General features: G+C 35.0%; 1 protein-coding gene across 5 annotated transcripts in view; it reads right to left on the bottom strand.

Moving 5' to 3' along the window:
• ATRX (P-loop containing nucleoside triphosphate hydrolases superfamily protein) overlaps positions 1–24,003 on the bottom strand; it is a 53,956-nt gene that overhangs the window by 15,504 nt on the left and 14,449 nt on the right. For 3 of the 5 annotated variants that reach the window (XM_086443539.1, XM_086443537.1, XM_086443538.1), the window contains exons 3-15: positions 20,531–20,593; positions 20,351–20,446; positions 20,169–20,261; positions 12,667–12,848; positions 12,329–12,578; positions 10,613–10,726; positions 9,731–9,814; positions 8,932–9,516; positions 7,870–8,159; positions 6,003–6,093; positions 5,700–5,918; positions 3,355–3,474; positions 68–234 (exon numbers count right to left, since the gene is read on the bottom strand). In XM_086443539.1, coding sequence (XP_086299665.1) covers positions 68–234; positions 3,355–3,474; positions 5,700–5,918; positions 6,003–6,093; positions 7,870–8,159; positions 8,932–9,516; positions 9,731–9,814; positions 10,613–10,726; positions 12,329–12,578; positions 12,667–12,848; positions 20,169–20,261; positions 20,351–20,446; positions 20,531–20,593 — 2,354 coding nt within the window. Of the gene's footprint in view, positions 1–67; positions 235–3,354; positions 3,475–5,699; positions 5,919–6,002; positions 6,094–7,869; positions 8,160–8,931; positions 9,517–9,730; positions 9,815–10,612; positions 10,727–12,328; positions 12,579–12,666; positions 12,849–20,168; positions 20,262–20,350; positions 20,454–20,530; positions 20,594–24,003 lie in introns of those variants that run through there. The other 2 variants (XM_086443541.1, XM_086443540.1) reach the window with 2 other exon arrangements.

Genomic DNA, 24,003 nt, shown 5'->3' with positions numbered 1-24,003 from the left:
CAGACAATAAATTCAAAACTGACAACGAAAAATGACATGTTAGAGTGGACAAAACAAGTGATCAAACCTTGAAACGTCTTCCAGCATATAAACACGAAGAGGTTTGAACTCCAGGGGTCTCCACTTTATAAACTCCTGGCGCCAATTATGCAGCACATTTACAGGCGTAACGATAAGTGCCCTTTTCAGTCCTAAATCAACACTTCTCATAGAAGTGTAAAGAAAGGCTATGACCTGCCCATGAAATTTGACAATCAGGCTCAACTTCAATATTCAACTACTTAAAAAGAAAAGCTATGCATATACAGACAACTAGAAAAAGTCCATAATATGGTAACACTCAATACTTAAGAACAACAACACAGTCCGAGGACAATGTGGGTAAAGTGTTTTACAATAGCTTGTTTGCATCACAATAGGAAAGAATTTAAAAAAAAAAAAGGGCCCTTTTGAATTACTTCCCTCATTATTAAGAAAATAAATAAGCTACATGCCTTCCCAGATTCAAGAAGTTAAGACGTGCCTATTCTGACCAATGACTTTTAAAATGCCACTTTCTTCTTCATTGAATTTTTATTTCAACAATTTCTATGTCTCACGTGGAGGAATAGTTTTTACTATTTGTTAAACTTTAAATCAATTTCAAGGGAGGCATTTGTAAAGTTTGTGCATAAAGGGAGCATTTCAAATTTTCAGTGTTGGGAGGTAATTAAAATATATTTATTCAAATGAAACGCATACAATGTTGACATATGGACCTACAAGAATATGTAGCAAATAATATAACTCACCAGATGCAAAAAAAGACGACCTTTAAGAAAAGATGTTAAAACAAAAGACGTCAGAAGGAACTAAAATCCGACAACTTGCCTCTAGATAGACATTGTCAAAGCTTTATCTACAAATATATAATACATCCGAAGGTAGTAAAATTGGGACTCCTTTTTTTTTTTCCATTGCGAGGATAACTCTTCATTATTCAAACCAAATGACTACTTCACTCTACCCTACTCCACGAGTTCCAATCATCAAGTTGTTGCATTCACAAACAAAAATCTTGATGAATGGCATTTGTTACGACGACAACTTCCAGATAGGAAAGGCCACACAACCTTGTACCACTCAAAATCTTGAGCGTCATAAGTCTATTAATGCCTAGATTTCAATTCTAGAACTTCTGGTGACCTCCCAAAGCATGTTCAATTATTCCACAGCTTATTAGATAAGCACGAATCCCTAGGGATGGAGTAATTGTAGTCTAATTTTAAAACATTTGCACATCAAACAATAACATTCACAAATCTATGCCTTAATGGAATTCAAGGAACATGAAAAACATATTCATCTCTATATTTTTTTTTATAAAAACAATTTTATTAATAAAATAAAGAGCAAGCAAGTTGAGGTGACAGATCAAGCTACAAACCGTATACAACACGAACTACGAACTATCAAGGCAACAAACCCAATCCCATCTACCTACAAAGAAGAGTCTCGGATTACACTGAGGGCAACCTACAAACCCACTCCCATCTGCCCAGGAAGTCCTCAATAAAGACCCTTTTAAACCAATACAATAAAAAGCATTTTACAAACACACAATCCCACGAACTGACATCTCCTTCTCTTCTAACACACAATAGTTTCTCTCTTTCCAAATCCCCAATAAACACCAAAGGGGACAAAATTCTTTTAGCCAACTTGAAGGAGGAACCCATGGCCATCCAGGACTCAAAAAGACCTCTAACCGACTCGGAAAAGCAAGACCAACCACTAAAGAGATGATGTAGGACATCTACCTGATTTTCTAGAAAAATGGAACCATAAAAATGCGAAGAGAAGAGAATTTCCATGGTCGAATCAACCCATACAGATCTGACAAAATTGGACTCAGTTTGATTAAGACAACTCCCATACTCAACCCAATTTTGATTTCAGTCCTATGTGTCAGTCTATGTCATTTTAAAGCAATTTAGAAGTTATTTAGTTAGTTTTCATTTCAACTTTAGGAAGTCTATTCTTTTTAGGAAATAATTGTTTAGTTTCTAATTTGTTTTTAGATTTCTATTCTCTTCTAAATTCCTTTTTATTCTTTAGGTTATAATTAAAAGTGTTTTTAGGTGTCCAAATTGAGCTCTAATAGGATTAAAAGGTTAGTATTATATTATAGATAGATTAGAAAATTACTTTTTAGAAATTAGAAGGTTTCTAAGTTGTTATGATGAACTTATCTATATAAGGAGCTTCAAAAACGAAATTCAATGAATTCCAAACATATCAATACAATTATCTTTTTTCTCTCAATTACTTTCTAGTTTGGTACTTTATTCTCTTCAAAGCTATTGCTTATTTATCAATTATTGATTCAAATTGGTTTTATGTGTTCCATTGAACACAATCTCTCAATTTTTTTCGAATTTATTGATCCTCACGCTTCCACTACGTCAAGAGATCCATAAAATACATCCAAATCTCCCTAGCCAACACACAATGTATCCACAAGAAATTAGTTGTCTCCCAGTCTCTCCTACACATGCAACAAAAGTCCCTATGAACAAGGCCATCCAACGAAAGGGATCTATTAAGAGCAATAATCCAAATAAAGAAAGAAATCTTCAACAGTATGCCCTCAAAAAGCCACAGATGGGAAAACCAAGCCATCCTCTAGATGCAACAACATCTAGAAGGATCGCACTAAAAACACATCATCCTTAGCCCCTTCCACACCAACTATCCTCCCAAAATCTCACCCTATTCCCCTTCCCAATCCCTAATATCGACTCCATATGAAACAAGGGAAGTACTTTCAAAATCCTGTTCCACACTCCACAACCATATGAAAACCAAGACGTGCCACTATCCCAACCAACTCATCAATCCCAAACTCCGCCACAATGATACATCTCCAAAGGCACTTGATTTTCACATTGAACCGCCAAAGCCACTTTCCAAGCAAAGCTTAGTTCATCAAACCCAACCTATTGATTCGAAGACCCCCCACCCCCCGAGCTCCTATGTAAACAAATACACTTCCATGATCTTGCGAAGAGTTGTTAACAACTCTACCAAAATATGATATTAAACTGTATTATGAATGGTATCTTTCCCCTCATCATTTTAGCAAGCAAATAGAGTGAATCTTTATTGAATTGCAGGAGTAAAACAAAGGAAATCAAAGTTCAACTATTAAGCAAACAAAAATGAGCAAATTGACAATGGCAATCTAATGAAGGGGTATAAGGGAACATAATTTCATTTATCATGGTGGCCCAAACCATAGAAAATTAAATCATCGGTCCAATGTTAATCCAAATTGGGAGGATGGGATGAGAGATTGAGCATTAAGAAGCATACCTGAAAAGTTTTGCCAAGACCCATGGTGTGAGCTAGAATGCAACCAAGACCTCTATCACCAGACTTCATCTTAGTGACCGACTGTATGATGTTTTCCCACATAAATCGTATACCTGAAATCTGTAGTGACAAGTAACAAACCATCAAAAGATAATACCATGCCGGACCCATTATGTCCAATGATCTACTGGAACATAAGAAAGATTCACAGGCATTATAGTTGTGCAGAAACTTTATAAGTAATTCAATCATTTGTATGATTTATTACTAAATATTTGCCCGCATGTCAAGTAATTCATTAACTACCCATTTCACAAGGAGGAAATGGGAAGGTCCACCTGGTAAACTAGAATCTCATTTGTTTGTGAAAGAAAAGCAATGGGCTGGTATAGCAGAATCTCATTTGCTTCAAAGCTGCCATTGATGCAACAACAATATGCTGTTTGAAAAAGTAAGATGTTTGAACACTTGAAACTTTCTACCTCAAAGTGTTAGCCAATGCAAGCAAGCGCATACAAACGCAAGGTTTAAAATCTCATTTCGAGGCAATTTTTTTTTTTTTTTGATAGTTAAAGAAGCTTTTATTAACAGGGGTGGTCGAGGAGACCTAAAACCCCAAAGGATAACAATAGAAAGAGGAAAAAGAAATAGAAAAGCGAGTGCATCCAAACGACACCTCAATGTTTCAGTCAGGTGAAAAGCCAAATTGGTCTTAACTGAAATATTACGATACAATCTGAAATATTCAATGTTTTGGACTCAATGCTTCATTTTGGTTCCGCCCAAAAACTGGAATGTCCCGTCAAAACATTCTAAAATTTCATGAAACATTCCAAAACATCATCAAACTTAAACCATTCATGTTTTGCTTCACCACTTCCATGCAAAAAAGGTGAACTCGTATCTAATGGGATGGTGCTTTACACCTCAATCTTGAGCTGGTTTCCTAGGATATCCAGTTATTTTCATTTGATTAGCATACCCATTTTGAGAAGAAAATATATAATACTGCAAGCATACTTGTCACTACACATTTCAGGCTTCTTTATTATTGTTTAGTCTTCACAATTATCCTTGTTGTCAAAAAAATATAGAAATTACATTTATGTATTGTAAAAAAATCCCAATTAAAGTTACTTCAAATAGTTAAAAACTTCAATCAAATTTGACATAATACAATGTCTGACACATGACATTTAAAAACAATAATAGTTCAACAAAATTAAAGTCAGATCAGAGTATCAATATTGGATGTGGCAGCCATATCGATGCAGACTTGGATTTTGGGAGATAGTGAGTCATTTCCCCAGCCATGTCCAAGCAACTTAAAAATTTGCAGTCAAGACACTCAAGTATATATATATATATAGAGAGAGAGAGAGAGAGAGAGGAAATTCCACGATGCATGGCATACAAAAGAATCCTAGTTTGCACATAAAACCAAAGCACCCTGGTTGATCAAAATACCCTAGTCGACAGTGTCACTCATGTAAATTATAAAAGAAAAGAGAAAAGAATTCCTAAATTGTTATATATATATATATGGGGGCAGTTCAAGGGACATATGTAAAAACAATGGTTTTTCAAAATATGGGTTAGAAGTTTTGGATTGAGCTGATTTTTTGCGAGGATGGTCACTATGATGAGAAGATCATCCTCACAAAAAATCAGCTCAATCTGAAACTTCTAAATCCATCAAAAGTGATTTACAAATTATTGGCAAAAATTGGCATAAAATCGTCGGTCCACATTCTAAATCACTTTTAATGGGGTTAGAAGTTTCAGATTGGACTGATTTTTTTTTCAGGTGATCTTCCCATCATAGAGATCATCCTCACAAAAAATCAGCTCAATTCGAAACTTCTAACCCATATTTTGAAAATTTATTAATGTTACATTGTTTTTACATATGTTTTTTCATATGTCATATATATATATATATATATATATATATAGGGAAATGTTCAGCACCCAACCATTTTTGTCTTACATAGGTTAGAAGTTTTGGAATGGGCTGATTTTTGGTGAGGAGATCATTCTCACCAGAAATCAGCCCATTCTAAAACTTCTAACACCATCACAAATGCTTTACAAAAAATGGAGGACGGTCCACGATTTTTCAACTAGTAAACATGGGGTTAGAAGTTTTGGAATGGGCTGATTTTTGGTGAGGATGATCTCCTCACCACAGAGATCCTCCTCACCAAAAATCAGCCCATTCCAAAACTTCTAACCCATGTAAGACAAAAATGGTTGGGCAAATTGTTGGGTAAATGGTTGGGTGCCGAACGGGACCCATATATATATATATATATATAGAGAGAGAGAGAGAGAGTTAGAGAGACCTGATGGGGTTTCAACTTTGCTGAAATGCTGGAAGGAATCCTCACTGCTGCTTCCTCTTTCTCTCTCACAACATTCACAATATAGCCTTTTGTTGCATCACCCAGCACTTCAACACTGGCTCCTTCTAGTACAACACTCCCAACAAGAGTTGCAGAGTTCATAGTCCATGATTTGGCAGTAAACTGCACTTGCAATGACTTGAGATGTTCTTGACGTGCCTACAAGAACCAGAACTACAATAAGTAAATAGCATGGTTCCAAAGAAACCGTTTTAGTGGAGTTATCGTTCCAAACAAAAGAACCTTTTCCATTGCAATTTTTTGCTTGGTTTCTTCTCCAAGTTCAGCATCATCGAGAATCCTCCGAATCTTCTTTTTCCGTCTCTTCTTAGTGCTGAAACCATAGGAAAGAAAATGGATCATTCAATTAGACATTAGCCTTTTATCATGCAAGCAACAGTTTGAAATTTATTATTTATTTTAGATCAAGTTTTAATAACAAAAATAACAGGGATTAAGTTAGGCAGACCTTGAGCATAACTTGCTGTCACAAATTTATAACGATTATGACTACCTCCATAGTGCTGGGCACTTTTTTTTAGAATTTTTTACAGTCATTTTCAATATTTTTTTTGTTAAATATGAAGATTGATATATTCTATTCGAGGAACACTAAAATTATAATGAAACATATTTAACACTATAATGAACCATATGAAGATGCTTATAGTTGTTATAGAGGGAGATAACAGTCGATAACAAGCATAATATACTACAAGAACAAAATGGAGAATGAATGAAGACCCATTTAGGCCTTCTAATGGCCATCACTTAGGAAAGTTTAATAGCAACATACAGAAGATATCATGTCAGTCAACATTTAGTAATAGAGAAAGGTACCACAAAGTCTGTAACATATGATTGGGGGACCAACACAGATTACTATATGCAAATTTGAAAGAACACCATCATTATTGTCAGAGAGACATTTCAAGGATGGAGAAGTTCTAAAGCCTATCGGGGATTTGAGCATGATCAGGCTAGATGGATTATTTACTACAGTTTTTTCAAGTTGAGGGAACATCATCAAAGACAACTTTATGAAAGTGGTGAAGAAATTTATAGGGAGTACTTCAGTTTTTAATATGTGAAGTTGAGTGTTTCACTAAAGGGGCAAACCTAAAAGACAAGTATAAACCAATGAAAATTAAATTGATCTACTAATCACAAGAAAACTACGGGTCTGTTTGATTGTGCATGAAAATTTGGCAGGAAGGTGGATTCCATAGGAAAACGCGATTTTTAGGTGTTTGATTACGTATTTTCCCTGGAATTCAATTTCCTGCTTAAAGTGATTTAACAACCTGGGAGGGAAAATAGATTCCCATCCCACCCCCTCGGAAAATCATTTTCCCACCAGAATTACAACATTAACTTCACTAATGACAAAAACCACCAAAAGACACTAACATCCAAATACATTACTAACAACAAAGTAGATGCAAGATCATCCCAGCATTTGCTTCCACTGCAAGGTGAGTGGAGGATCCATAGATATTTTGCTCATCATTGTTACTCTTCTAGTGTTGCATGGAGTGAACTTGATATTTTTGGAATGCACAAGACCATGCCTTGGAACGCAACGGAACCCCAACTCGATATGTTGGGGCATTTAGCGAAACGGAAAGTATTCTTCCAAAACTCTTTGCATTGCCTTATATAGGAAAGATACAAAGAACCACGAAAATAGAATTTTTAAGATCCAAGCATAGGATGATCAATTCAGTTCTAGATAAGACCAAAGATACTTGGCCCCACTTTTCAGCAATCCTTAAACAAATCAATGGCTTTCAATCCGGAAAAAATAATGACATTGGTAATGATCTCTGAGAGGATTCAACTATTATTACGTAACCAAAGATTGGATTGCGGTTTGGGTGGCTAGTACATTCTCAACTAAGGAAATATTGGCCAACTAATTTGTTCATATCAACGTGCTTTGTAAGTGAGGTTTTTTCCATTTAAATATAGATATACTTGTCAAAAAAAGAAGAAAAAAATAGTTACTCAGAAACATCAATAATAACCATGACATAGAACATAGTATGACATGCACAACACACATAAATGCACACTAAAATGCTTGATCAGATGAAGAATACTGAAGTACCTGATTGGAGCATTGATATCAGCATTTGAAAGCTCCGAACCACTGTCAGAGCTAGAATCTAGAAGACCTCTAGCTGCAAGAGCTTTCTCACATTCTATAGTTAACCTTTGCAAGAGATTTGGAGAACAGCAACAACAGTGCCAACCAGAGGCTTGAAATTCAGATAAGCATTCTTCACCAAAATTAGATTTTATACATGTTATACAGAATAACAGTTTACAAGCTTTACAACTTAATAGGTCATTGCACTTTCCACACCATCCACAATAACACTCGGAGCAATCAGGATCCTGCAATAGCTAATTATATCAATAAAGGGCAGAACATGAAACATTAAAGAATAATTTATCAACCCCAGTACTGCAACAGATCATCAAGTAAGAAACAGAAAATGAATTGCTTAATTTTAGAGCATCAAACCAACTAGACAAAACTACTACATCCCATGCTACACAGTTGATTTTATATAGTTTAAGTACAAACCGGGGGGGGGGGGGGGGGGGGGGGGGTCTGAAATTATATTGGCACTCTTGCAGCCCACTGACAAGAATTTGTGCCCCCTCCCCCACCTTCTCCTGGTGGACCTACATTCCAAAAACAATCTTATTTGTAGATCTCTCTAGCTGTTGGACTAGAATTTTACATGATGGACCAGGTCCATAGAAATAAACAAGGGGGTTCAAGCCCAAAATGAAAAATTAAAGTACTCAACAGCTTAAAATCACCAATTAGGCTAATTCTCAGTGTGCATTTCCAACCAAGAGTGGGCCAAAATGTTAAAGGATCACCACGCCCAAAAGTGCCATGTTACATGTTAGTGTCGTGGGGTCATTCAAGGACCCCACGGACATGAGTCATGATAGCATTGTCCTCCATGCTACTATGATTTTCGAAGGATGAAATATTACCATTAGACCTATGGAGATGCCTTATACTAGGTGAATTTTAATTATTCTTTAGCATGAAAAATTCGGGTTTCACAGAAGTACCAAATTACAATCAAGTAACTGCTAAAATTTCAGACATCATTGCCAAAGAATTGGAAAACCATAAGAACCATACCTTTTCGTGCATCTTCTCTTCTATGACACACTTGCAATTTTCACAAATGATGACTTTCAAAAGTGGATGTGCGTGCACTTCACAGGCTCCCATAACTTTAGCACATGCAGTGCACTGAAAATTTTCAGATACTTCGGTCGCATTGACACTCTGCAAAGGAGGAGAATTAACATTTGCAGAATCAACTTCTTCCTTAGTTTGCAACATGGATTCCGCATCCATGTTTACACCACAAACAGGAGAAGCAGATTTATCCTCCCCCACACGCCCCTCGTCGTCACTATCTATAATAACAGTCTTACTTCTTTTGTTGTCAAACTCCAAATCCTCACCATCATGCGAACGCTTCTCCCCTCGGGGTTCAGTTAAATCACACGAAGCAGGTTCAGCAAGAACTGAGGAAGTACCATTAGCCACAGGCCTTTCCTTGTCAAGCTCGTTAGAATTTTCAGCACTTTTAGACACCTCAGCCTTGAAAGTTTCAGTAGTACCACTATCGTTTGTACTAGGTAACCCTTCACCACTCTCATAAAAAGCAGGTTGAGAACGCTCATTCAAAGGGATGGAGTCATTTAAGTTGCTCTCCTGGACCCGATCATTTATGCCATCATAGAAAAAAACAATCAATACACAAATACTACAAATTAAACTATTCCTAGCCACTCACCCATCTAGTTTCCCTTTCCTTGTACTAGGAAAAACCAATATGACGGAGAAAGTGGAGGCATATTCATAACTACGCCTTTCAATACAAACTTCAAGCGTAGGAGAACGGGAAGAAGAATTAAAAAAATTCTACCTGTTTAGATCTGATTCTCTGTCTTCTTTGTTTTAGACGAAATTGAAGTTTCCGTGCCATATTTGCATCGTCCTCTTCTTTGACCTGACAACAAAAGAGGTTAGAAATACAGGAATCAAAATCCCATATTCACACCTGCTTAATAACAGAGCTTATCAAACATGAACTATGGAAATAAATTAAAATGGGGAAAACAAACAGTTTGATCCATACTACATAATCAGGGAAAGTGCTGCCGACTAGCACCAAAATTTTGACGATAAATAGTACAAAATAAACAAACAAAAAAAAATGTACAATGCCTTGTGCCATTCATATGAATGATGCAGCAAAGAGGATACACACAATGCTAGTTGGGGACAGCTATACATCCTAATTGCACCATTACATTCCATCTGACACAATATACCAGTGGGAGATGAATCTGCACTCTAGTATCTTAACTCATACCGACAATGTAATGCCAATGGGAGATGAATCAGATGGTTCAGACCTACAAATTCGTACAAAGGTCAATACCGAAGTGGACAATGTTGGAAGAGTAGTATGACAGTAGTTGTAGTAAAAGGTACTACAGTCATTTGCTTTATTCACCTTCCCTCTCATGCTAGTAACCATCATTAGTAGAGTGGTTATGTAACTCATTTATGTGAAATAATAATAATACAAAAACGTGGAACTATTAACCATCAGCAAAAGAGAAACTATCAATCCCTCTTTCCTACCATTAATATTATGTCAATTTCTAACAGAAATTTTTTTTATACACTTCATTCTTGCAAAAGTAACTAGCAATTAAAAAAAGATTTAAACTAAGAAGAAAAAAACTTTAAGAAAGAAGTTAGACACACATTATCAAACTTTATAATAAAATTGACAAACCTTCCGAAAATTTTTCTTTTGTTCTTCAGAAAGGTCAATTTCCTTTTCATTTGCAATGGCATCTGCAAAAAATGGATCGCTGAAGCTTCCCTCAGTGTCATTTATCTCCTCCACCTGAGACAATGTTACTCCTCAGAAACACATCTAGATCCAATGGAAGTTAAAAAAAAAAAAAATGGAACAGTATCTCCAAAATTGACGACCAGAAGTGACCCACAAAATATAGCATAAATCTATTAATATGAACACAACAATTATAGCAAGAAACAATTATGATATCACATGTTTCCACTGATTTCAATAACAGAAAGGTTCAAAAGGGGAAAAAAACTAATGCATATAGTTCATATCATATGTTCAGAATGCATACAATATAAAAAGAATGTATTAGAGACTTGTATATATTAAAAATGTATAAGCAACACATGAAATGCTGAAAACAAAGAAATTAAATAAATCAAATATTTATTTGGTAAAGTATGTAAGCATGCCTTTGAGAAGTCCGTATGCAACAGTGTTCAACAGGGATAATTCTTAGACAGAGTGTCCTTGTTACATTACGATACAAAATGAAGGAAGATTAAGTGAAAATATTCCTAGGAAAATAGAAACCTGGCCATGAATCTGGTGAAGAAGGCCATAAAACTAAATTAGTTTTTGGAAAAGGATTTTGAAGTTATTACATAAGAAACAGTCACTTTATATATATCCAGGACATTAAAAGAGATAGTAGGGGCTGGCTGTAATAAGTGTTTCAAATCAAAGATGTAGAAGTTTAAAGTAAAAAAACGCACACACACACACGCACACACACAAGACACAACCTCTTACAAGCTGTGTTGGGCATTCACAAATACCCGCTTACTATCATGACTGAAATAATCATGGTTCAAAGTTCCTTGCTACTTTGGAATGTTTCGGCAAAACATTCCGATTTTGGCAGAGACCGGAACAAAACATTCAAAGTTTCAGAAATGTTTCAGATTGTCTTGCAATGTTTCGGTGGAGAAGGCCCCCCATCCATTGCCCTTTATCTTATGAGATTTGGAAAATATTTCGGGACATTTGATTTTTGGAAGTTGTCCCCTCAGCAACATGATGTATTTCGAAAGAACGTAGAGACCATGTGGGTGAAGGCCACAATTCTCAAGGGGATCAATAAATCAAACATAACAGTAGTTCAATTGAGACCTGGTGTTAAGATGGAAAGAAAATGTGTCCTAATTAAGCTGGTTATTCTTTTTCCCTGCTCTTAGTTGTTGTTGTTTCTTTTTCTTTTTCTTTTTTTGGCTTGTGTCTTGTGAGAACCAATCTTGGTAATTCTCTTAGCTTTTCGTAAGAACATTCTTTATTTAGTAAATTCTTAATAAATTTTGAATCCAAAATGAGGATAAAAATGAGTTCACCTCTCTTGCTTATTATCTTGGCTTTTGAAAGATCACTCCTTAATTAGTAAATACTTAATAAACTGTGAATCCAAACCAAGGATAATAATGAGTTCACCTCCCTGCAACTAGATAAAGTGTGAACGCAGATATGTCAACCTTATAATCGCAAAAACAAAAGCAATCATGCCAAGTCCAAAAACAATAATGCCACAAGGACAAAATTCAAAAGTGACATAACATCGAATAAACTGTCAAAAAAAATTAATAATAATAATAATAATAATAATAAATAAACAAATAATGAAAAACTTAGAGAAAGATTGACCACCTCATCAACTCCAGGCAAATTGAGACCCAGGTTTGCAGCTTGCTGAGGTGTACTAGCCAAGTAAACAGAAGCCCAATGCTTCCCACCAAATGAAGTGTCATCCTCAGATAAACGATGAGTTTGAATAATTTCATTGAAAGAGCTCCAATCCTTCTCTATATTTTCTGCTAGAGCCTCTTTATCATTTTCCTTGGCAAGTTTTTTCCCAAGAAACCCACTAGCACCTTCTTCCAACAGTCTACCATGTTTTCTGGTCCAAAAAGTATGCAAATAAATGAAACTCAGCCTTGATTGGTGAAAAAAATCCTAAACAGCGTAGCTTAAGAGCAGAAGTATACCTCCTTACAGGTTGCAGAGACTTTTCGGCATCTGCAATTGATTCAGTAATTTCATTAGTCATCTGAGACCCCACCCAATGTGTCCTTTTCCTCCAAGCTTCAGTGGAGCAACCATTAGGAGCCTGACTTTCAATCCATTTGTAGAGGCCAGGCAAATCAATACCAGCCCCATCTAGTTGTTCCTGCATAGAAAAGAATGTGAATGAATGTACCATGAGAAAATGTAATGCTGCGCATGCTTGAATTTATTTGCATTTTATATCAAAAATCATACTTTTAATTAATGATTCAATCATATGTATAAGAAAATTCAATCAACGAAACAAAGTTCAGCAACTTCTTATATGTAGTTAGCTCCCATTAAATATGACATGGATTTATATGGAAATATGGCCTTGTTTACATTGAAGCTCCACAAATGACTTTCCTTAAGCATACAATTACCCTTTTTCCCTCAATTATTTGGGTAAAAATCATATGTTAGTCTTCACTCTTCACTTAATTCCGTAGTGATTATAGAGGAATTCACCAAACAAAAACAGGAAACAGGAATTCACCAAAAAAAATAAAAAATGTTCCAGAATCACTTGAGTTGCTTTTCATCATCTTGTTACAATATTTAGAGGGCCAAGCTCTTGTATGGTCCTTGTTATCAGTCTCAATGATGAGGCAAAATATGGCTTCAACCACCACATTTTCCACCAATTTCATTGATGTTCTCCATTGTGCAAATGTGGGCACAAATAAAGCTTCTCATTGGTTTGGTGTTATCTTCAATGTCCACTAGTCCACTTTCAGCTTCAACGATCGAAGCTAGTATTACCCATAGCTCGGAACAAACAACATGTTACTGACCAAACCCATAATCATACATATCCTACTTGTAATAATTGATCAAATGTACTGCCTTCCTTTCTCCTTTTTTGGCTTTTTGCTTATTTTTTTCTCTTCACTCAAACAAGCCCATGATTAGACATTGTTGTTATTTTGGAGTGTTGATCCCCTAATGTTGTTTTACGTAGGACCTAGAAGCAAGCATTCATTTATCACCCCACTTCCAACCACCATCCATAGGTTCTAAAAAGATATATTCCAATTAAAAGGGAGCCAATGATAAGTAACCGGTCCCCTCGAGAGTTGGTTGCAAAGATCAAGTCATTCTTGGGCCAAACTAGTTGAAGGCGTGAAGATTTCCATAATCAATCATAGGCCCACTTTAAAATCTCCCCAGTGGAGATAAATGATTTGCTACAGGGATAAGTTTATCTAAATAACCATGAATCGTCCATAAAATGGTCAAGAGAGTTCACTTGAATTGAAAGGACGCACACAGTTGTGGCGATTCTCATAATTTACCTGCATAGATGAGTTTCGTATGGATGCAAAAATCTGAGTCAAATGGGTAACTAGGACATGGCTTAAACATTGCAAGATTGTCATCACCAAAGAAGATAGCCACTTACTCCGACAAGTAGAAACATCAAAGCATAATTATTATTGATCGGCATGATCAATAGAATTTGAGAAGAGTTCCCAATGGACATAATCACTTAGCATATTCTTGTAGAAACTTCGTGCATGTTTAATAGCGCTTCAAAAAGTAGCTTTTCTGATTAAAAACTCATTTTCGTGCCGCGATTTGCGTTTGATAGGGCTTCAAAAAGCCTTTTTTTTTGTTTTTTTTTTTTCACCACAGTTTTGACGAGCAGAACAAATGAGCTTCTCACAACTACATTTAAAAACGAACAAGTGAAATGACCTAAAAACCTTCATCAAATAGCTTATTTCCAATGTCAGTCCCACGATCTAAAACGCAACGAAATCTCTCTCTTTCTCACTTCCTGTTTTCGTTCAACCTAAATCCCGCAGCAACAGCAATCTACGATCGATGCCATTGACGACGCAAAGTCCAATCGACGCCATTGACGATGATGACGCAAAGTCCGATCGGCCTAAAACCCATCTTCTCTTTCACCGGTAAACCCCACAGCAAGTATCTACGATCGACGCCATTGACAACACAAAGTCCGATCGACACCATTGACGCACAAAGTCTGATGACGCCATTGACGACACAAAGTTCGATCGACCTAAAACCTATCTTCTCTTTCACTGGTAAACCCCATAGCAAGTATCACCAATCAACGCCAGGCAACTTCATTAACGCCATTGACAAAACGTCTGATCTGAGGTTTTCTTCGACCTTCGATTTTCTCCTGGTTTGGGTCAAATTTCTTCTCTTTCACCAGTAAACCTCATAGCAAATACCACGGATCGACCTCTGTTGAATTTCTTCTCTTTCACAGGTAATCTAACGAGTCAAAAATTATTTAATTTGGTTTTCTTTCCAAAAATCTGTAACAAACAGAAATCCTAATTTTACCCAATGTTGTTTCAGGGAACACCGTTCCAAATTGAAGGCTTTAGTCGCAGCGAACTAATCTTTAGGTATAATTTTGGGTTTTTCTCCCTGTTTTAGTTTTTTCTTTTTCCTTTTTTCTTTTTTTTTGCTTATTTGCTTGTTAAATAGATATCTGCCTTGCTTTTAAAGTTGCTTTGAATATTACTTGTTTGAATTGAAACTTGAAAGAGGATTTTGGCTTGGGGAGTTTCAAAGTTGATTAATTTATTTGATGCTTTGTTAGATCCGAAGCCAAGCATATTGCCTCTGGTCAGAAGCCCTATAAAGAACAACTGAATTGTTTTGTTTTAGGTCAATCGTGATCATGACGGTAGAAAAAGAAAATGAGTCTCTTTAATCTCCAAATAATCGTGATCATGACAATAGAAAAAGAAAATATGTAGTATTTAGTTATATTTTTAATAAATGTAAAAAATTTATTATTGCAAAGCTTGCAATTATTCAAATATAAATATTTCTTGCTTATGTATTTATAAATAAAAATATTATATTTATTAATAATATTAAAACTTGGAACTCACATTGGTGAGAAATTTCCATTAGATAAATTGAAGTATAGTTTGGAACGTTCATATTCATTTGTCTATGTTGAAGTTTACTTAATATACTTTTCAAGCTATTCTCGGTGAAGTCTGGGTTGCAATTTCTATGTATAGTTCTTGAGAGTTTTTGTTTTAAAGGTTGTACTGTGGATTCTTCCAAAACGCTGGACTTTATCTTTTGCTTTCAAAAATGCATGGATTGACAGATGATATAGGTCTAGATAGATTTGAATAATATAAAAAAAGAATTTCATATGTTTTTTCGTTGATATATATTTATTTCAGTTTGTAAATACAAATGGAAGTAGTTTATTTTTTTACCATTGTCAGATGAAAAATACGAATTCAAAAGGTGCAAAAGCAGATTGGACACCTAAACAACATGAAGTTTGGGTCGAAATATACTATGTATTAGTTAAGGGAAAGAAACTACATAAAGTGCTTGACAAGATTGGATATGAAATCTTAGCAAAGGAGTTTTAAAAAAAACTAACGTTTATTATGATAGAGGACAAATGAAAAACAAGTGGGATAGACAAAAAGGCATTTGGGGATGTTAGAATAAGATTTGCATAAATACTGGCATCTCTTATGATATTGAGACCGGCATATTAGATGCAAGTAAGGAGTGGTGGGATGGGTAGTTAGAGGTATATTTTTTGTTAATTTTTACTTCTATTTATTTTAGGAATTTTGTCTCTTTATATAATTTAAGATTTTTTTTATAACGTCATCCAAAAGATGTAATATTCCGAACGAAACCTTTGAAGTTTGCGAAGCAATTGAATTTTATCTTTAAAGGCACATATGCTATTGGTGGGCGGATGTGATCGCCTGCATCTGGTACAATGTCATCTGCATCAGAAGCCCAGGAAGAGAACCTTGATGCAGATGATCTAGACGATGTCATGGAGACCTAACCTCCGGAGTCTCAGACACCTCTAGACTTAACTCCTGATGATGCCGACGAGTTTTGAGGATGATGCTACTCCTACTGTACCCCCACCCATAGCTCCCGTTCAACGTAGAGGTGACGATACTCTACAGCCTCAAGTTCGTTGACAGAAGATGACTACTGTTATGCGAATTAGGCAGACACTAAATAAGCTCGTAGATGTAGTTCACACCCAAATATCTGCTTCTAGCAACCCCATTCCTGTTAAAAAAGCCATTATTCAAGAGTCCATCGACCTCTTAGACCAGCTAACAAATGTAACTCCCAACAATGATCTCTGTCGTTTTGTGTTGAAGATATTTATTAAGAGCAAGCAATTCAAAGAGATTTTTTGTGGGTTACCATTAGCAATTATTCGTCTTAAGTGGTTGAAGGACGAGATGATTGATTTTTTGCCTAGAAAGGATTTTTAGGCCTTTTTTCCATGTTTCTCTTTATTTTTATGTTGATTTTATGATGCACCTATAGGGTGCAATATACTTTGCTTATTTTTTGCACCTATATGGTGCAATATACATTGATTACTTTTTGCACTAATAAGGTGCAATATACTTTAGTTACATATTGTGATTAATATTATGGATGACGATTTCTATTATATGTCATGGATATCATTTAATTGTACTTTCTATATTGTGTATTATAAATTAATTTGTATTTAATTTAATATGGATTCAAATACAGATCATATAGATTCATCAAGTGATACCACAAATACTATCGATTCAGATTATGATACGACTGATACAATCGATTCAGATGATGATACTACTAATACAATCGAGCCAAGTGTTTTAAATATAGTTACAACAAGAATCGTCTTAGGTTCCTTATTTTATTACGAGAATTTCTTAGGTAGGGAGCCACATAGTAATAGTCAGTACACGGAAATTAACTTTGTACGAGATACACTAAATGGTAATCCAATGACGTGTCACGCATTATTTAGAATGGAAAAACCCGTCTTTCTGAATCTGTGTACCATTTCCAAAGAGCGGGATCTACTAAAAAAGAAACGATACGTTACTAATCAAGAACAAGTAACGATGTTCTTATTGATAATAAGACACAATCAAGAACAAAGAATAATTGCAAATCGTTTCGATCACTCAATTCAAATGGTTTGCAAGTATTTCAACATAATTCTTTTGGCTACTATAAACTTGTTAATGTCCTTAATCGTACCTCCCGACCTCAATGAAGTCTTCCCGCACATTTGTAACAATCCTTGTTTTTTGCCCTATTTTAAGGTAATTTCTATATATATACTTTAAAAATATTTATCTTATTAATATTTATAGATTAATATATTGAAATATATGTAGGATTGTATTGGAGCGATGGACGGGATACACGTTAATACACTTGTACCAATAGAAGAACAAGTGCAATATTGAGGACGTAAGGGCCTCACACAAAATATAATTGCAACATGTTCATTTGACATGTTCACTCATGTGGTGGTTGGTTGGGAAGAGTTGGCTAATGATTCACGTGTCTTCCTTGATATATTGAATAGTCCAGTTTAAATTTTACATATCCTCCATCAGGTTTGTATGTAAAAACTTGTCAATTATATATGTTTATTTATTATATAAAAATTTATTTTTTAATAATAGATAAATATTATATGGTAGATGTTGGGTACCCACTCATGAGTGGTTATGTTGTACTTTATCGAGGTATTCGATATCATCTACAAGACTATAGGAGATCACGGGCAAATGATTGAAAAAAACCATTCAATCATTTACATTCTTCACTTTAGAACGTGATCGAACAGACCTTTGGGGTTTTGAAAGCAAAATGGCCAATATTGAAGTTGATGCGTAAATATAATTTGGACAAATAATGAAATATTGTTGTTCCCTACATGGCATTGCACAATTTTATCAAAAAACATGTCATTGTTGATAAAGAACTTGCTCGAATCAATGGAAGAAAAAGAATAGGGCATCACTGATCAAGAGTATCCAGTTCCACCATCAATAAGTCATCAGAGCCAACAAACAATGAAAATACAGAGGGATTCAATAACCGATGTTATTTATACTAACAATCATTGATACATTTTCATATTATGTTTATTACTTTATATTATAAGTGTGAATACTATTATTCAATGTTTGAATAAAAATTATACTATGTTTAAGTATATTTTCAAAAAAATTTAATTATTTATGATGTTTTTGTGTATGATGAATAACATTGACGGTAAACTATACGAATCCACCATTTTGTTCATGTGATCAATTAATGACATTAGTTACAATTAAAACGAAAAAAATTATGAGATGATGTTTTATAGGTGTCCATATTGGCAAGTAATATTTCATTGATATTAATGCTGGGTACCTACTTATATAATTAGATTGATATTAATTCATGTGTTATTTTACTTTATAGAGACATGCAAGGTCTTTTGTATGGGCAGATGAAGTTGACACTATCGATGTTAATGCTACTCAAGATAAAGTAACAGAGGCAAATAAGAATAATGAAAAATATATCTTGTATGCCTTTGTTGGATACCTATATTTTATGTTTTCATTTATTTCAGTTCTACTTATTATATTATTTATATTTAATATATTTAAATGATATTAAAATATAAATGAAATGTTATGTGAATGTGTTATTTATATAAGATGTTATGTGGATGTTGGATTGTGTATTATGCAAGTATTTTCTTTATCAGGAAAATTTAATATGTCCATTTTTTAGATGAGATGCTACCGAAATTTCAATAGAATTATAAAATTTATAAATTTATTTAAATTAAAATAATTATTGTTATAATTTTTTAATATAAATTTATTATATTTAGTGTAGTTATATATTTATTAGGGTATTCTAGTCATTTTTTGTGCATTCTATGTGCGTTATCAGCATTAAGGGTATTCTAATCATTTTACCAGAATACAGTAGAATCCAGCAACTGTATCAAACAATAACTACCAAATTCTGGTAAACAACACAGCACTTTTACAAGACTCTATCAAAAAAGCTTTTTAGTGTTCCAACTTTTTACAGTTGTTTCTGACAGCTACTTCTTACAGCAGAATTTGACAGCAAATTTTGGGTAGCGTTATCAAACGGGACCTTCGTTTCACCTCAATCAGGACTTCAAAAATACATTTTGTTTCTTAAGGGAAATAAGAATATTGAAGGCTTTAACCTCAACTATAATCTTTTTAGCAAGGAACATTTAATCTAGAATTTGATCTTCCATCATACTTAAAGACCTTAGCTATTGAGAATGTATATTATTTAAACTTAGACATTTGTGTATAAGAATCATTTGTCTCCCGCTCCGTTTTCTATTCAATCAGCCTTAAATTACTCCACTTTAAGCAATAATTAATGTTTGCATGATCTAAAGGACTTTAAAAATTATATTTTATGATCACAATTAATTAAAATATCGAACAAATTCATGAATAAAGGAAATCAATGGATGAAAAAAATCCATGGATCCATATCTGCATTTATTCAAAATTTAACAGTCTCCAAGTACATGCAAGTTTCTGAAACATGTATCAAGAACCAAAGATTTTAGTCAAAACTTGAGAAAGAAGCACACCAACAAATGAGCACTCTCAGTTTCCAAATCATCTAGTGTTGCCTCCCATTCTTCTTTGAAAGTTCTCATTTCATTTGTAACAGCCAACTCCAACTACACAAATAAAAGCAACAAAGCATCAGTGACAAATAGTAAGTTTAAATCAGGAGTCCAAGTTAACAGGGAAAAAAGGAGAAACTAACATCATCCCCATGAAGATTCTGTGCTAACTCTTCTCTTACTTCACTCTCCACTTGTGCAAGTGACTCCTTTTCAAGTGATTCTTGTGCCTCTGCTGCCTAAAAACTAGAATGAGAGAGAAGGAAAATAACACAGGGAAAAATAAAAAAGTAAAGCTAGAATTGGGTGAAGAAGAAAAATACCTTACTCTCAACTTCCAAAAGCTCAGCAATTAGCTCTTCTATTTCTGCCTCAGTCAGAGGTGCCTGCAAAAAGAAAAGCATGACCTACAGCTTCAGCTCATTAGGAAAAAACTCACATCTTAAAAGCAAGTACCATAAAAGTACTTTCCTTTCAACTCCCAGTGCAGAGATTTTAGCAAAGAGTTAACCATTAAAGAATAAATTAAATGATGCTTGTGAAAAAGAATAAAGGATAAATGTATGAGAGGTAGCGAAAACACCCCGAAACTGTTTCCCAAAATGATGACCAACTTCACTAACAATGGACACATAAAACTTTTCGACTGTGTTACAGTTAGAATTCTGAACACAATGCCTGAAATTGTCAATCAAAAACAACATAACTTCAGCACAAAAAAAAAAAAAATAGAACTTCCATTCATATTCCACAAGAAAGGCTGATGCTGCTGAAAAGAAGTAAAATACAATGTGTGATGATTAACATAAGGTTTTTTTTTTGAAACCATGATTAGGATTTCTAATAGAATAAAAAAAATAAAAATGAATTATGAATAACCAACAGTATGCTATCACAATAAAATGTGGAAGGCTACCTTTCAACGTGGTTCTAAAAACATCGAGTTGAAACCAACTCTAGCAAAAGGTGATAGCACGCCATTCATGTGAATAAAACATGACCAAGACACCTCATGCTAATGCTAGGCAAAATGTTATTTTATGACTCAATCAACCTAGTTGAAGCCACACTCTTGACCTTTGGTATGAAAAAAAAATGTTCTGGGATAGAAAACCCAAGAGAGCAATCCAAGTTTCCCATATTGAGTCAGTCCAAGTGTCCTTTGGGGTCTTGGTAAATTGCAACCAGTTTCCAAAGTCAGGTAAGCCCAAGGGTATTTTTGTCTATTTAAGAAGTGGTCTATTTTAATTTGTGTGGTTATTTCTTTAGGATTTTATATTTCTAGTAACTTTTGTGAAGCAAGATAAGTTAACTAGGATCATAGTCATTATTTTCTTGTCAATATGTATTCTTGGAGAACCCTTAGGGTCTATTTGCTTACATAGAAAATGGGTTTCCATTAGTCTATGTGGGGGCAACTAAGACCATTCCAAAAATTCTTGTGGGGGCAATAGCAGCAGATTTTTTTCCACCGTTACTATAAGTAGTGCTGAATTGTACAGTTGTCATGGTTGACTTGTATAGTTGTCATAGACTAATTGTTAGGAAAGAAATCAGCTGTATATTTAGTTAGGAAAATTATTCTAATCCTTGAATCATGGGATTTGTAATAATAGGAATTTTTCTGATTTGGGTAGATTAGTTTCCTATTTATCTCCTTATAATAGCCTATATATTTCTGTGTACCAATTATTCAAAGGTGTGTTTCTTGGCTATTCATCTACACAAAAAGGGTATAAAAGTTATCATTCTCCATCTAGAAAACTTTACATATCTGCAGACGTCACCTTTGTTGAAAACAAACCGTACTTCTGACAGTCCTATCTTCAGGGGGAGTTTCTACTTACGGAAGATAAAAATTGTGGTGATGATCTCGCTTCTTTTAGGTCTCTTGATCTACCCTCAGCACCATCTCCATCTGCTCAAAAACAACATGACCCAATCTCCATTGAGTCTGTCTCAGTTCTAGAACGTGTGTCAATACCCGTTCCAGAGTCCATGTCCACTCCAGTACCCGTCCATACTCCAATCACTCTAGCGTCTATTCGTATTTATGACTCGATGAGATTTCCTTGGGTATACTCAAAGAGAAAAGTTATTCTAGGCCTGAAACAAGTCTAAAATGACATCCCGAGCTCCGCTAATGAAGATATGGTAAGTTTTGATTCTCCCTTGCATATGCAATCGATTGAAACACCAAAACGGGGTTTTGATCTTCCTATTGCTGTTAGGAAGGTACTAGAGAATGCACAAAGCACCCTTATATCCATTGTCCCATTATGTGTCACGTTTTTCACCACTCCATAGAAATTGTATTGTGAGTTTGAACACTATTTCTATTCCAAACACTTTATCTGAGGCATTGTCAAAAAGGGAGTGGAGGAATGTTATGAGAGAAGAGATGGATGCATTGGAAAAAAAAAACATGGGAGATTGTTGATAAGCTAGAAGGAAAGAATCTAGTAGGTTGCAAATGCGTTTTCACTTTAAAATACAAGGCTGATGGTTCTCTTGAGAGGTACAAGACGAGATTGGTTGCTAAGGGCTATACTCATACCTATGGAGTTGATTATCAAGAGACGTTTGCTCCTGTGACAAAAATGAACACTATGGGAATCTTGGTATCTCTGGCAATCTATTTTAATTGGCAACGTCAACAATATGATGTGAAGAATGCCTTAATGCCTTCCTGCATGGTGACCTAGAAGAAGATATTTACATGAGCATTCCACTAAGATTTGAAGGAAAGGGAACAACTAACAAGGTGTGCAAACTAAAGAAGGCCCTATATGGACTAAAACAGTCACCCAGAGCTTGGTTTGGGAGATTTACAGGAGTAATGAAAGCAACAGGATACCGACATAGTCAAGGTGACCATACCCTTTTCATCAAGCATTCGGCAATAGGGGTAGTAACAGCCCTCTTTGTATATGTTGATGATATTACTGTCACAGGAACTGATGAAAAGGAGAAAGAAGCGTTGAAACAATGCTTGATCAAAGAATTTGAAATAAAAGAGCTTGGAAGACTTAAGTATTTCCTTAGAATTGAAGTTTCATACACAAAACAGGGAATTTTTATCTCACAACAAAAATATGTGACGGATCTCTCGAAGGAAACCAAAAAACTCAGTTGTAAACCAATAACTACACCTACTGAGCCAAACCAGAAGCTAGGGGAAGCAAAAGAACAACCAACCATTGATAGAGAAATGTACCAAAGATTGGTAGGAAAGCTCATCTACCTTGATCATACTCGACCAGACATTGCATACTCAGTAAGCATGATTAGTCAGTTCATGCATGATCCAAGAAAGACACACCTACAAGCAGCCTACAGTGTGTTACACTACTTGAAGGGTAGTATGTGAAAAAGATTTATATTCAAAAGGAATAATGAACTCACATTGGAAGCCTACATAGACGTAGACTATGCAAGTACTTCAATAGATAAGAGATCGACATCTGCTTATTGCACGTTTCTTGGTGGAAATTTAATAACCTAGAGGAGTAAAAAGTAGAATGTTGTGGCAAGGTCAAGTGTCGAATCAGAGTTCAGAGCACTGGCCCAAGGAGTGTGTGAATTACTGTGGTTGAAGATCATCTTGGATGATTTGAGAATCAAGTAGGAAGGTCCTATGAAGTTGTATTGTGACAATAAGTCAGCAATAAATATTGCTCATAACCCAATTCAGCATGATAAGACAGTATATCGAGATTAACAGACACATCATCAAAGAAAAGTTGGAAAGAGATCAGATTTGCATGCCTTGCATGCCTTCAGAGAGTCAACTAGC

Source organism: Akebia trifoliata, chromosome 5 (genome assembly GCF_017979445.1).
Source record: "Akebia trifoliata isolate Shusen 1 chromosome 5, ASM1797944v1, whole genome shotgun sequence".
In the NCBI taxonomy this organism is placed as follows: Eukaryota; Viridiplantae; Streptophyta; class Magnoliopsida; order Ranunculales; family Lardizabalaceae; genus Akebia; species Akebia trifoliata.
This window is presented reverse-complemented; position numbering and strand designations above follow the sequence as displayed.